This window comes from Prionailurus viverrinus, chromosome C2, assembly GCF_022837055.1.
Source record: "Prionailurus viverrinus isolate Anna chromosome C2, UM_Priviv_1.0, whole genome shotgun sequence".
NCBI classification, from domain to species: domain Eukaryota; kingdom Metazoa; phylum Chordata; class Mammalia; order Carnivora; family Felidae; genus Prionailurus; species Prionailurus viverrinus.
In genome coordinates, this window is record NC_062569.1 from 65,289,180 (window position 1) to 65,302,440 (window position 13,261).

General features: G+C 39.9%; 1 protein-coding gene across 3 annotated transcripts in view; it reads left to right on the forward strand.

The window, feature by feature from the left end:
• FNDC3B (fibronectin type III domain containing 3B) overlaps positions 1-6,771 on the forward strand; it is a 362,124-nt gene extending 355,353 nt beyond the window's left edge. For all 3 annotated transcript variants that reach the window (XM_047875932.1, XM_047875933.1, XM_047875934.1), the window contains exon 26: positions 3,203-6,771. In XM_047875932.1, the coding sequence (XP_047731888.1) occupies positions 3,203-3,514 (312 nt within the window). In that variant the 3' untranslated portion in view covers positions 3,515-6,771. The remainder of the gene's footprint in view (positions 1-3,202) is intronic.
• Positions 6,772-13,261: the final 6,490 nt, after the last annotated feature.

Sequence of the window (13,261 nt, forward strand, 5' to 3'; positions counted from 1 at the left end):
GCTTAAAATCTTACAAAAGGCCTAGCAAACGCAATGATGAATCTGGATAGTAGTAAGAAACAAACAAAATTGGTTTTCTGGCACTTGGTCATTAGACAAAAGTATAATAAATAAGACATTGTAAAGTTTGAAAACGAGGGAGGAAAAATCTTAAGAAAAAGGCTAAATATCTGGGGTGCCTTGGTAGCTCAGTCGGTTAAGCATCTGACTTCAACTCAGGTTATGATCTTTTAAAAAAAATTTTTTTTTTAATGTCTATTTATTTTTGAGAGAGAGAGACAGAGTACAAGCTGGTGAGGGGCAGAGAGAGAGAGGGAGACACAGAATCAGAACCAGGCTCCAGGCTCTGAGCTGTCGGTACAGAGCCTGATGCAGGACTCAAACTCACAAACTGTGAGATCGTGACCTGAGCCAAAGTCAGACGCTTAACCAACTGACTGAGCAACCCAGATGCCCCCCAAAAAATTTTTGTAAAGGCTAAATATCAAGTGAACATTGGTAGTTGGTTCCCTTTTCTAAACCGTGAGATCCTTTTACTGTCTTTGTTTGCCCAACACTAAATGCATGGCCAGTATACTTGTGTTCACTGATGGTATGTCCTATTTCTTGGTAATTGGTAGAAGTTGATACACCAGGCTTTAAAAACACTCAACATTTGGAGGCGCCTGGGTGGCTCAGTTGGTTGAGCTTCCAAGCTTCAGCTCAGGTCATGATCTCACAGCGTGTGAGTTCGAGCCCCGCACCAGGCTCTGTGCTGACAGCTCAGAACCTGGAGCCTGCTTTGGATTCTGTGCCCCCTCTCTCTCTGCCTCTCCCCACTCATAGTCTCTCTCTCTTTCTCTCTCTCTCAAAGATAAACATTTAAAAAATTTTTTTAAAAACACTCAGCATTTGTAGATCCCCACTAACTCTGTAGCTGACAAGTGTTTCAGACAACGTTGAGAATATTGGAAATACTTTTTATTTTCTAGGGGATTTGTATTAATGGGCAAAAACGACAGCTTTACTAAGTTAGCCTGTAGCTAGGTTGAAAATGCTTATGATTATCACTTTTAATTGCTGTGTTTTAATATACTTGGAGTTGTTGGTGTAATAGCTTCCTTTTCGTGTGCAGTGCTATGTACCAGGCATATTTTAAGTGCTTTATCAATCCTCAGTGCCATTCATACAGGAAAGATTCAGTTAATTTTACTTTCTTGTTCATCAGCCAAATCTCTTACTGATTTGCTTGAGTTCCAGGTACTTTTTTTCCTATCTCAATTCATTGATTGTAATGTAAGCCATGAATTTTTATGTGATTTTAATGTGATCATCATTTTCTTTAAGTTTGAGGCTATCACTTTGATAAAAGAGCCTTGTGAGATCTCCCTTCCTCCAAGAGTTCTCTAAGTAGACTGGTAGTTTTCAGGTCCCTGTAATGGTAAGCCTCGTGGTGATTGTATTAGAGTTAACAAAGGGGAAGAAAATTTCCCAGGTCCTTAATGGAAAAAAACAGATTGTCTTGTGTTTACTGTCTGTATGACCAGATGGACCACTGAATTACTTAAATGTTAATTTGTGATAAATTGGAGTGTGTAGAAAAAAAATTTTTTCAAGAAAACAATTAGGCACATACCTCCCACAAAACCAGGAGAAAATATTTGTAAGATGTATCTGGCCAAGGATTTATATCCAGATGATAAAAATAGCTCCTACAGGGGCACCTGGGTGGCTCAGTCAGTTAAGCGTTCGACTTCAGCTCAGGTCATGATCTCACGGTTCATGGGTTCGAACCCCACATCAGGCTCTGTGCTAACAGCTCAGAGCCTGGAGCCTGCTTCAGATTCTGTATCTCCCTCTCTCTCTCTCTGCCCCTCCCCTGCTCACACTCTGTGTCTCTCTTTCAAAAATAAATAAACATTTAAAAAAAATTTTTTTAAAGAAGAGCTCCTACAAATAACTAAAAGTAAGTAAATTAAAAACAGGCAAAAAGACTTGAACATACTCTTCACAAAAGAAGGTATATGAATGACCAATGAGCAGATGAAAATATAGGAAACATCGTTAGGCATCAGACAAATGCAAATGAGATAGCATTATCACCCATCAGAATGGCTAAAATATAAATGACCAATAATAACAAATGTTGATGAGGATGGGGTACAACCAGAACTCTCCTACTTTGCTGGCAGAAGGTACAAAGTGATGTAATCACTTGGGAAAACTATTTCTCATGAAGTGAAATGTAGATGTTCCTGTGACCCAGCACTTCTCCTAAGTATTTACTCCAGAAAAATAAAAACTTAAGTCCTCAAAGATTTGTACACAGATGCTCATAGCAGCCTTATTATATAAAAGCTCCAAACTGGGAAAAAAATGCAAATGTCCATCATAAAGAGAATGGATACATTGAGGTCTAGACAGGTGATGGAACACTACTGAATCCGTAACCTGGATGAAGCTTGTAGGCACAAGAGCGGGCATGAAGTGGGATGCCATTTATATGAACTTCTAGAGCAGGCCAAACTAATTACAGAAACAAGTCAGAATAGCGTGTACTTCTTTTTATTTATTTGAAAGAGAAGGAGAAACAATCCCATGCAGGCTCTACCCCATCAGTGCAGAGTCCTATTTGGGGCTCGAACTCACGAACCATGAGATCATGCCCTGAGCCGGGATCAACAGTCAGATGCTTAACTGACTGAGCCACCCAGGGGCCCCAGAATAGGATGTACTTCTTGAAGGTGGAAGTAGGAGATCTTAATGGGGTAGTGTTATACGGTGCATGCAACTGTCAAAAAATCTTTGCATTGATTGCATTACTTTGCATTGTATTGTTTCTACAACTTTTTAATTGTTTCCTTTCAGCAAATGTTAATTTGTTCTGTGGACCAAGATCTGGGGCTCTTTGTAAGAATTAAGTCATCTTCTAATTTACAGCCTAAATGCTTATTAAAATTTAGTCACTTGCGTATGTATTACTTAGGTCAGCTGCAATTCTAGTCGCTGAATTTTGTATTATGTTTATTCAGAGTGGGTTAGAACACCTTCCTTTGTTGCTGTTGGATGAAATACAGATTGGGAGAAATAACCCGTCTACATCATTTTTGTTTTTATGGCGTAAAGCCAGGTCCACAAGGCCCCCAGCGTTATAGGATGATTCCTTTAGAAGACCACAGTGTTACAGATTAACTGACCAGGACTTTTTCGTTTTCCCTGGAAGGTATACAAGGGAGAAGAAGCAACATTCCAGATCTCAGGCCTCCAGACCAACACAGACTACAGGTTCCGCGTGTGCGTGTGCCGTCGCTGTGTAGACACCTCTCAGGAGCTAAGCGGAGCTTTCAGCCCCTCTGCGGCTTTTGTATTACAGCGAAGCGAGGTCATGCTCACAGGGGACACGGGGAGCATAGATGATCCCAGAATGAAGAGCATGATGCCTACTGACGAACAGTTTGCAGCCCTCATTGTGGTTGGCTTTGCAACTTTGTCCATTTTGTTTGCCTTTATATTACAGTACTTCTTAATGAAGTAAACAAACCCAACAAAACTAGAGGTATGAATTTAATTAATGCTACACATTTTAATACACACATTTATTCAGATACTCCCCTTTTTAAGCCCTTCTGTTCTTTGATTTATATACTTCTCTTTTACAGATTTAGCTAGGAAAAAAAAAATATCAGTGTTTTGGTGCACCTTTTTGAAATGCAAAACTAGGAAGAGACTAAACTGGATTTTTTTTTTTTTTTAAAGAAAAGCAAACCGGATACCAAAAGCTAGCTTTCATATGTTTTCTTTTATCTTCAGATTTACCTTTATTCTGTTTTCACTGATGTCTTTTGCAAGCCTTTGGTTGTTTGTTTTTTTTTTCTTCCATGTTACAGTTTAGTAATTTATATTCACCAGTCACTTCTTTTGTCTTGATCATCGATATCTGTGAACATGAATCACAGTGTGTGTAGTTACAGGTCTAGGATTCCAGTGTTGTCAGAGTATTAGCACACAACTACAACGGCAACAACAACGTACAGAAGATGTGTTCACTCAGATAAGGCTGCCCTAAACAACCCTTTTGTCACTCAGTTGTTTAACTGTGTTTAGCTCATTTGAATCAAAATGTGTACTTTAATCTAAAATGTTTTAATGATCTGTATTTCTTCTGATTTTAACACTATGAGCTGCCTGTCTAAGAAATCAAGTAACCAAAATGCACCTATAAATTATGGAGCATTGTAGATTTTTACCCCATCGATTCATAGCAGTAATTTTAAGAGGGCATTGTGCAATAGTTAGTTGTTTCCTTGTTCAGCTGTTTTAAAAGCTGCTTTAACTTGTTTGTTTGTCTTTGTGTAGAACTACTTCTAATCTAATCACTAGAGTTATTATATTCTGTTATGTTTGACCAGAGTTATATGGCGAGAACTGGTGACTGTTTAGTGCCTCTGCCCATTGTCCATGATTCATACTAATTGTGAGCAGTCTTCTTACAGCTTGTTGTTTTGGAAAGATTTGCCTTTAGGCTGTTCTTTGAGGTATCAATGAAGTGATCGAATTTCAATACCTTGATTCAATGCACATCATATTAATCTAACAGCAGATGAAAACTGGTAAAACCCAAACGAGAGTCATCTAAATTTGTAGTTCCTATTTTTGTGGGTTTGACCTGGCCATGTGTGGAGAGGGAATGATATTTGGTGGTGAGCACAGGGTGTTTGGGGGTGAAGGAGCCTAGATTCTCTCCCTGGATCTGTCACTAACTTGCTGCGTGACCTGAACACGTCACTTTACCTCTCTGTGCCTCAGTTTCCCGTGCATTAAAAATAAAATGAAATAAAATGAAATGGGGATTCTAATGTTTGTAAGTGCTTTGAGATCCTTGATCAACAGGTGCTATTGGAGTGCAAAGTGTTACTCTTGCATGTTTATTCTGAGTCATGAGATAATCAAGTTTAACCCAAAGTCATTGGATTATTTATATGAAGTCCATAATGTTCGCGTACCTCAGGGACATTTAAGAGTTGGAGGTGCAAATAAATATATTCCAAAAGGGTGCAACAGACACAGTGTATCCCCCTGCTTCTGTTTTTGTATATTTTTGCTACTTGGTTTTTCTTGATCATAGCGATTTTGTGCTTGGTCTATGTTGTCTTAAGATGCAGTATCCTGTACTAGCTTATAATATTCCCATACCAAAGTCATGGGGAAACCAACATTATTTTGTTTTTGGTTTATTTATACTATATTCTGCATACAGTACTTTAAATGCCAATTACAGTGCAATCTTTATTTATTGTAAAATTTTTTAAATGTACTTATGTACTAATTTCCCCTTGTAGCATGTTATTTTGTGTTTTATACTTTTGTAATTTTTAGGTCAGTCCTGTACCTTGGCAACATCTGTAGTATTATTATCAATCTTCTGACATTTTCTTGTGTTTTTAAAGAGAAGAGCATCTAGTGCATTAAATGCCAAAAAAAAAAAAAATCCATTATCAGTGATTGAAACGTTTACATGTACCCAAAAAACCATAATCATCTCTTGAAAGAAAGTGCTGAGATCAATGAATTACTCTGTGTGCCTATATTGATGTAGTAAGTACTAGAGAGTTTTGTATTTTGTTATTGACTGTAATAATTAGTTTAATTAGCCTTGCAAAGTGATGGCATCAAGGTAAATATATTTTTGCCAAAGTTCTGGCCTTCCAAAACTCAGCCCTCTGCTTAAGTATGTATTATGACCCACTCTACCGTGGCATCTGCGTTTCCGGAGACCATTGCTTAAAACACACCTTCTCCCCCCAAAACACCTGCATGAAATGAAGAGTTAAGTGTGTCCAAAAACCCTGTTTGCCAGGTTGGGGGGGGGGGAGGTCCCTTTTTGGAAACACTTCAGAACTGCTGCTACAAAGAAATTCTCTGAATTGGTTGAAATGTTTTAAATGAAAGAATACTTAAGGCCAAGACTGCTACGAGTACTTTATCTTTTTTGAGATTGTCATCCTGTTGAACCACCAGAAAGCTGAAGTGGGTGAAATACCAGCTGGCGGCACTTTATTTTATTGTTCTCCGTGATTTGGTGTCCATTATAACCCCGTCAGTCCAAAAATTATTACTCCATCTGGCTCTGTTTTCTATCACAAATACGTATTTGTGACATCAGTATACAACTATATGTGTATTGCCGTTACACACGAACAATAAAATAAAGTGTTATATCGACCTTATTTCTCTTGCCCTTTTGCAATACGTAGGAATGAGTGAGCGGCCGATTCCCGATGCTCTGTATGTCAGATTCCTCCCTGGCACAAGAAATTCCAGTCATGTAATGCAAACTGCCCTTTGTCCTCAAAAGAAACTGTTTAAAGAGAAAACTTTTTTAAAAGATTTTTTTCATAGTATCTGCCTTGTTCTTATCAACTTGAAATTGTTGGCATTTTCTAACTGTGTTTTGTTGGCTACAGTAAATCAGTATTCCTGTCAAAATTGAAAAGTGCCCTAATTGAATGTGTTTGAATGTTATCCTTGCACAGTTCTTTAAATTGAAAGACAAAATGTTTTACCTCACTGTTGGACATACATTCCAAGGTTTTCAACTCTAGGAGAAAAAAAAAAATAATCATGTTTTCCTGTATTGTAAATTTTAGACTATTTCATACACATTGTATTAAAACTGCCATATCAATTTTAATGTATAGATTTTGCAAATACTATGCTATATGTAATACCTAACTGTATCTGTAGTGTATATGTAATATATTTATGCCCAATAAATGTTTTAATTCTTTCTGACGTAAGTAGGGTTTTTCTGCCATGAATAGGATTGCTTTTGTTGTTGTTGTTACTTTTTAAAAACTTAAACCACATCCCCAAAGTTGCACAAATGCCTTTCGAGGCCACCCAGGTGGCATCCAAAAGAGCAGTTGCACCCGAGGTCCTGCAAGATCACAGGCCATAATCACATGTGCTAATGTCTCAAAAGCTAAAGATTCAGATTTCCCTGTACGGGACAGCTAAAATGTGATTATGGACAATACAGGCCCGGGGGCTGCCAGTTAATTCTTTGTCAGAGTCTGCGTCCCTTACCTGTTATCCAAATGCCAAACCTTAGGGGCCCAGGTCTATCTCCGTACACATGGAGACCCAGAATGCTCTCTCTCCAAGACGAACTCCCAGGGTTTTGCTTCCATCTTCCCTCCCCTGGCTCTCATTCAACAACAACAACAGCAATAAAGCACAGTGCCCCTGCTATGGCCATGGTTTCCTTATGTTCAGATGGTTTTGCTAGGAATCGCTAGTATCTTTCTCATTTCTGGAGGAAAAAAAAATGTACAGAAAAACTTTCTAGAAGAAAAAAAGCTCTGCGTTATAAAGAGTGATGGCCATTCCTATGAGTAAAGGTGACAAAGTGGACACGTGAGAGTTTGCATGCTAACACTCCACTGAAAATCTAGTAAAGATTTGTTGTTGTCGTTATTGTTACCGTTGTTGAATCACAACTCCCCTCAACACTGGGAAGAATGGGAAAGCACTTGCTAGCACCAGAATTTTGGAATTCTAATTTCTCAAGGAGAGGACTGAGCATCACCTCAATTCACATGCAGAATATGCTGAAGGCTCAAAAATTGACAGAAACATGTCCTTTTGAAGTGATGAACAGGGAAAGGAACCTAAAATACTAGTTGAAAGCTGTTTCAAATGCCATTGGATCCATAAAATTCGTCCCGTGTTGTGTTGTTTCCAGTTGGACAGCTGCAACCCTGCAGAAGCCTGTATGTTTCTCCTCAAAAGGTAAAATAGAAATCCCTAGCCTGGGAGACGCAATCCACAGCTGAGAGTAAAGTTGTGTGTACCATATCAGAAATGGGATTCAGTGAACATATGCATACAGGAGAATATTAAGCGTGTTACCTAGAGAGCCTCATAGGCCAAAAAGAAAGATCTAAAGATGGTCAATGAAATGGCTCAGCCAGAGAGCATCCTTGGGTGGTTCTTCTCAGCCTGGGCTGCACAGTAATATCACCTGCAGTGCTTTTCAAAACCCCTACACCCACATCATACTTTGGACCAATAAAAATGTGTATTTCCGGAGCGCTGGTGATTTTTTTTTAATTTTTTTTAATGTTTATTCATTTTTTGAGAGAGTGGGGGAGGGGCAGAGAGAGAGAGAGGGAGACACAGAATCCGATGCAGGCTCCAGGCTCTGAACTGACAGCACAGAGCCCGACATGGGGCTTGAGCTCACAGACCATAAGATCATGACCCGAGCCAAAGTTGGATACCCAACCGACTGAGCCACCCAGGCGCCCCAGCATCGGTGACTTTTAAAGCCCCACAGGTGTTTCCTCTGTGCAGCCAGGATTGAGAACCACTGCCCCGAGGTGAAACACTCAACAATCCCCTGTCAGTTTTTGAGTCCTCCAGCTTAATGAAGAGTGACCTGACATCTGATGAAAGCTGCTAACATGAAAAGCCAAAGCCAACAACGTGGAAGAATCGGAGACTAAGGGAGAAGCAACTTCAGGAAACAATTGTTTATCTCCCAAGAGATGAAAGGAAATAAATCCTCTTTAGACTGAGGACAGAATGCTATTGAAAAGGGTGCTTAACGAACGGGAAATGCTCTCGGAAATGAAAAATTCAGAAGGGTTAGAAGCTGCAATTAAGAGAATAACCCCAAAATAAAACAAATGAAAATATAAAAGATTAGGATCAGACCAGAACATTCAATATCCAAGTAGTAGGGACTTGAGAAAGAACAGAGAAAATGGAGAAGAAATCATGAAACACCATGTTTCCAGAAGGAAAGGGCAGGAGGGTGCTCAGCACGATGAGTGGAAATAAACCTCCCCCAAGGCACACCGTCCTGAAATTTCAAAACACTAGGACCAAGAGAAGCTCCCAAAAATGTAGGAAGGTGGTCACGTGGATTAGAAATCAGAATAGCTTTATAATGCTTGCTAGCAACATTGGAAGCTAGAAATCAGTGACGCAAGTACGTCAAGATTTGAAAGATGAAGATTTCCCACCTGCTTACTCTTGGCCAAGTGTGAAGTATCATGAAGACATTTTTAGAAATGTGAGATCTCACAAATTTGCCTCCCATGCTCCCATTCTCAGAAGCTATTAGAGGATATGCTCTCCCATATTTGCCATACAGGCAAATAAAACAAGAAAGAAGAATCCATGGGATTCTGCCCCCAGTGCTTTTCATGAAGTTGACTATCCAGCCCTTTGCCCCAAAAGAATTTATGTAATTTTCACTGTATCTTCCTCCTACCCCCACCTGGCCAACATGTTTGCATGACTGCCCCCCCAAAATGGGTGCAAATGACCCTTTTAAACCTCTCAAGATATCTTACCTTGTGCTAATTAAAAGTAACGATTAGATCTGTGTACAGCTACCCTTTATTCAGAGTGGTGACCAAAAAAAAAAAAGTTTCTGCCTCTACTGCTGGACTGGAGGGAGGGAATATATGCTTGGGACAGCAAGTCTCATCACCTCTGCAGCATTTGGCAGTGATGTAATCCATAAGACCTGTTGCTCCAAACCATAGTCTTTTGCATGGGTGTGTTATTTTTAGTGCAATATTTTCATTTTAATTGAAGTCGTTGTCAATTTATCGTTTGAAATGTGGAAATTTAAGGGCGCCTGGGTGGCTCAGTCGGTTAAACGTCTGATTTCGGCTCAGGTGATGATTTCATGGTTTGTGCGTTCAAGCCCCATTTTGGGCTCTGTGCTGACAGCTCAGAGCCTGGAGCCTGCTTCGGATTCTGTGTCTCCCTCTCTCTGCCCTTCCCCCACTCACGCTCTCTCTCTCTCAACAATAAACATTTAAAAAATGGTTTTTTTTGTTGTTGTTTTTTCAACGTTTATTTATTTTTTGGGACAGAGAGAGACAGAGCATGAATGGGGGAGGGGCAGAGAGAGAGGGAGACACAGAATCGGAAACAGGCTCCAGGCTCTGAGCCATCAGCCCAGATAAAAAATGTTTTTAATGTGGAAATTTCATACAAAATACTGGAATTCCAGATTCTACTAAAATTTGAAAGACCTGGCAACTGTAGGTCTTATTCTAGAATGATGCTCAACAAAGGTGAATAATGGCTGTCCTTATTGGTTGGGGCATTTGCTGTGCAGCTGACCACATTTCTCACCAAATTTTTGATAAGAATATGGATGATCTTGTCTCTTCCAATAGAAGAATATCACCTTTTACTCATCTCTGACAAAAGTGAGTAAATGGTATGTGGGGCGGGGGAAGAGACAAGATTTCCAAGAATTTGATGGAGAACGTCTGTATATATTTGCTTCTCCATCAAAGCAACAAAAACAGTGGCAACAAGAAAAATGCCAACATCAAGTTTTCCAGAACTCTGGAAATTAAAGCCTTGTAACAATCTGAACCTTGATAAGAACAGCAGGCTTTGTGTTTTTTTATCGCAATCAACTCTTCTCCCCAGCTCCACAGTAGCCTTGAAAATGAGCCCTGCGGCCACCAGAGGGAGCATACTGGGTTTGGAGCATCTCAAAATATCTCCTCCCCAGATCAGTGTCATTATTTAACTTGACTCGGAGCTCGCTTTATGGGAAAAACCTTATATCCAGGGCATTTGTTGAAAAATAATCAGTGTAATCATGTAACACTGTCGCTGCTTGAGGCTGCAGTACCAGTTGGGGCAAACAAGAGCCTGGTCAAAAACTTCCAAGACCCGAGGTCGGAGATATCCATGGGGGTGGTTAAAGCTTGTGACGTGGTCCTGAGCATCTAGAAGGCCATGTACATGTACAGGGCTATGAGTGCGCCAAGGAAGGACCTGAGAAGTCCTCAGTCTCACTTCTGCCTGATCACAAGGCCCTGTGCAAGCAAGGAATGAAGGCCAGGGTGGAACTGCGAACTCTCTGCCTGTGGAAGTCATGCTCCAATATACAGAGCCCCGTGAAGAAGAGTGGAAAACTTACTGGTTCAAGGCACTGAAGGAAATCTGTGAGTAGCTGTTAACTGACATCAAATGGAACAGAGACAATCGTGGCCAGAAGTCTGAAAGGATAGAACCTGAATTTGTAACTCAGATTTACCCTAATAAGAAATGGGGAGGTGATGATCAAAGAGGATTTTAGCCTTAACTATAATATTTTGGCCTTGTAGATGAAAGATGCATTTACATATTAGGAAATAAAAAATAATTTTATGGTTAACAAAACCATAGAAGAAATAAATTTCCATCCCCTTTTCCGAGTCAAAGGATAACTAAAGGATGCTTCTTAGTTTTTTTCCCCCCTAGGACTGAAGGCACAGATTTTTTGTTTTCTATCCAAACAGGTTCTACAAGAAACACGTTCAATTCACATCAACAAAATTTCTTGCACATATGAGCTATCGAACGCTGTAGATTTTCCACTATAGCATTGTTTCCCAAAGTGGGGAAATATACAAGATAACTGTAAACGGTACATGGCCTGACATCTTTAAATTATGTAGTTTTGTCATCTGTACTAGGAAAAATTGTATCCGCCATATCAAAGAAAACCAGATAAGATTAAAGTGGATATTTAAGAAAAGGAATATGGTAAGTAAATAATGGCGCAGGTGCTACTCAGATATGGCAGAAATCACAGGAATGATGAGCAAATGGATGAAGTTTGAGAACAGTGCACCACAGAATGCAGTGTCCTAAATAACACACGGATCTATGCGAGGCAATACATTTCTAAGTTGTCATGTGTAAATACATTCTTTAATCATCATGTGAATAGTTGTGTTGTATTGGGGGGGGGGGCGGAGGGGCGGGGCACGGGGGAATGGGGATAAAAATCAGGATCCACACAGAATTGGAAATTGAATTGAATGAGATTTGTGTAACTGACCCCTACCAGCCTCAGTGACGTGCTCAAACCTTCCTATCCTGCTGTGCATATTTTCATGTTCAGCACTTATGAATATTAGCATAAATGAAAATTGGCTTCTCTGCAGTTAAGGTGCTTTTGCCCAAAGACTGAAGGCTCTATGGTGTTATTTTTGCAGAGCCTGAGCTAAGATGACATTTTGGTTTCACCAGGCATGGGGAAGAAAAGAAAAGTATGATAGGCCTCTATTGTTTTGTCTGCCACTCCCTTCCAGGACAGTGGGCTAGAAACACCCTCTCCCACACTCAACCCCATCCACTCTGTTCTCCACAAGTTGCTGGATTCCTCTAAAACCACTACCCAGACTTCACTACATTATTCTAGGGATGGCCTAGCCATCTGGGATTGAGACTCAAGGTGGTCTTGCTCTAATGGCTGGACCTCTAAGATGAAAAGCTTGAAAATCTTGAGCAGCTGTTTTTCTCCATGTAGATAAAGCCAGTGAGACAGAACAATGAAGCTGGTAAGAGGAGAGAAAAAAGGGCAATGATGCAATAGAAAGTCCCTAGTTAAGGCCCAATTTATTCTGTCCTTACGTTCACTGACCCCTTTTACAGTTTCCTTGTGACCCTTTGTGTTCAAGCTAATTGGACTTGAATTTCTGACACCAGGGACTAGAACATGCCCAACAAAGACAGAAAGCACTTAAAACCATTTCATATTGCAAAGGGGGCCTATTTAGAGTAGAATATTCAATGTATAAAATGCACAACCTCAAATATTTTTATGCTGGGAATTCATGCAGAGTTTTGTTTCTGTTTGTTTGTTTTTACCTTTCAAGCAGTATACACTGAACTTAGGAAAGCTATAGATATTTTTGTAATGTTATTTACTTATTTTGAGCAGAGAGCATGAGTGGGTGACGGGTAGAGAGAGAGGAAGAGAGAATCCCAAGCAGGCTCCGTGCTGTCAGCTCAGAGCCCAGATCCCACGAACCGTGAGATCATGACCTGAGCCAAAAATCAAGAATTGGACCCTTAATCTATTGAGCTACCCAGGTACCCCCCAAACTACAGATTTTTTAAAAATCAAAACCAAAATAAAATGGTGCTGAATGTGAGCATTTATTAGTGAGCACTTGCAGCATGCTGAACACAAGACATGTATTATCTGACTTCTGACTCACAGCCCTTTGAGGTGAGTGTAGCTATCACCCTTGAAGCACAGGCATATAAGTCAGTATCGATGGAGGATTCAAGCCTGGCTCTAATTTCTGAGGCCAGTTTAGTCTAACTCTGCATTGTGCTGCCTGGCAAGAATGCTTCAAGATCTCTTCTGCTATTGTATTTAAATGATATGAACAACAATGGTACTAGCATTGAATCTTATCTCATAAATGTTGTGATGTTAAAATAAGATTTAAACAAATATTAA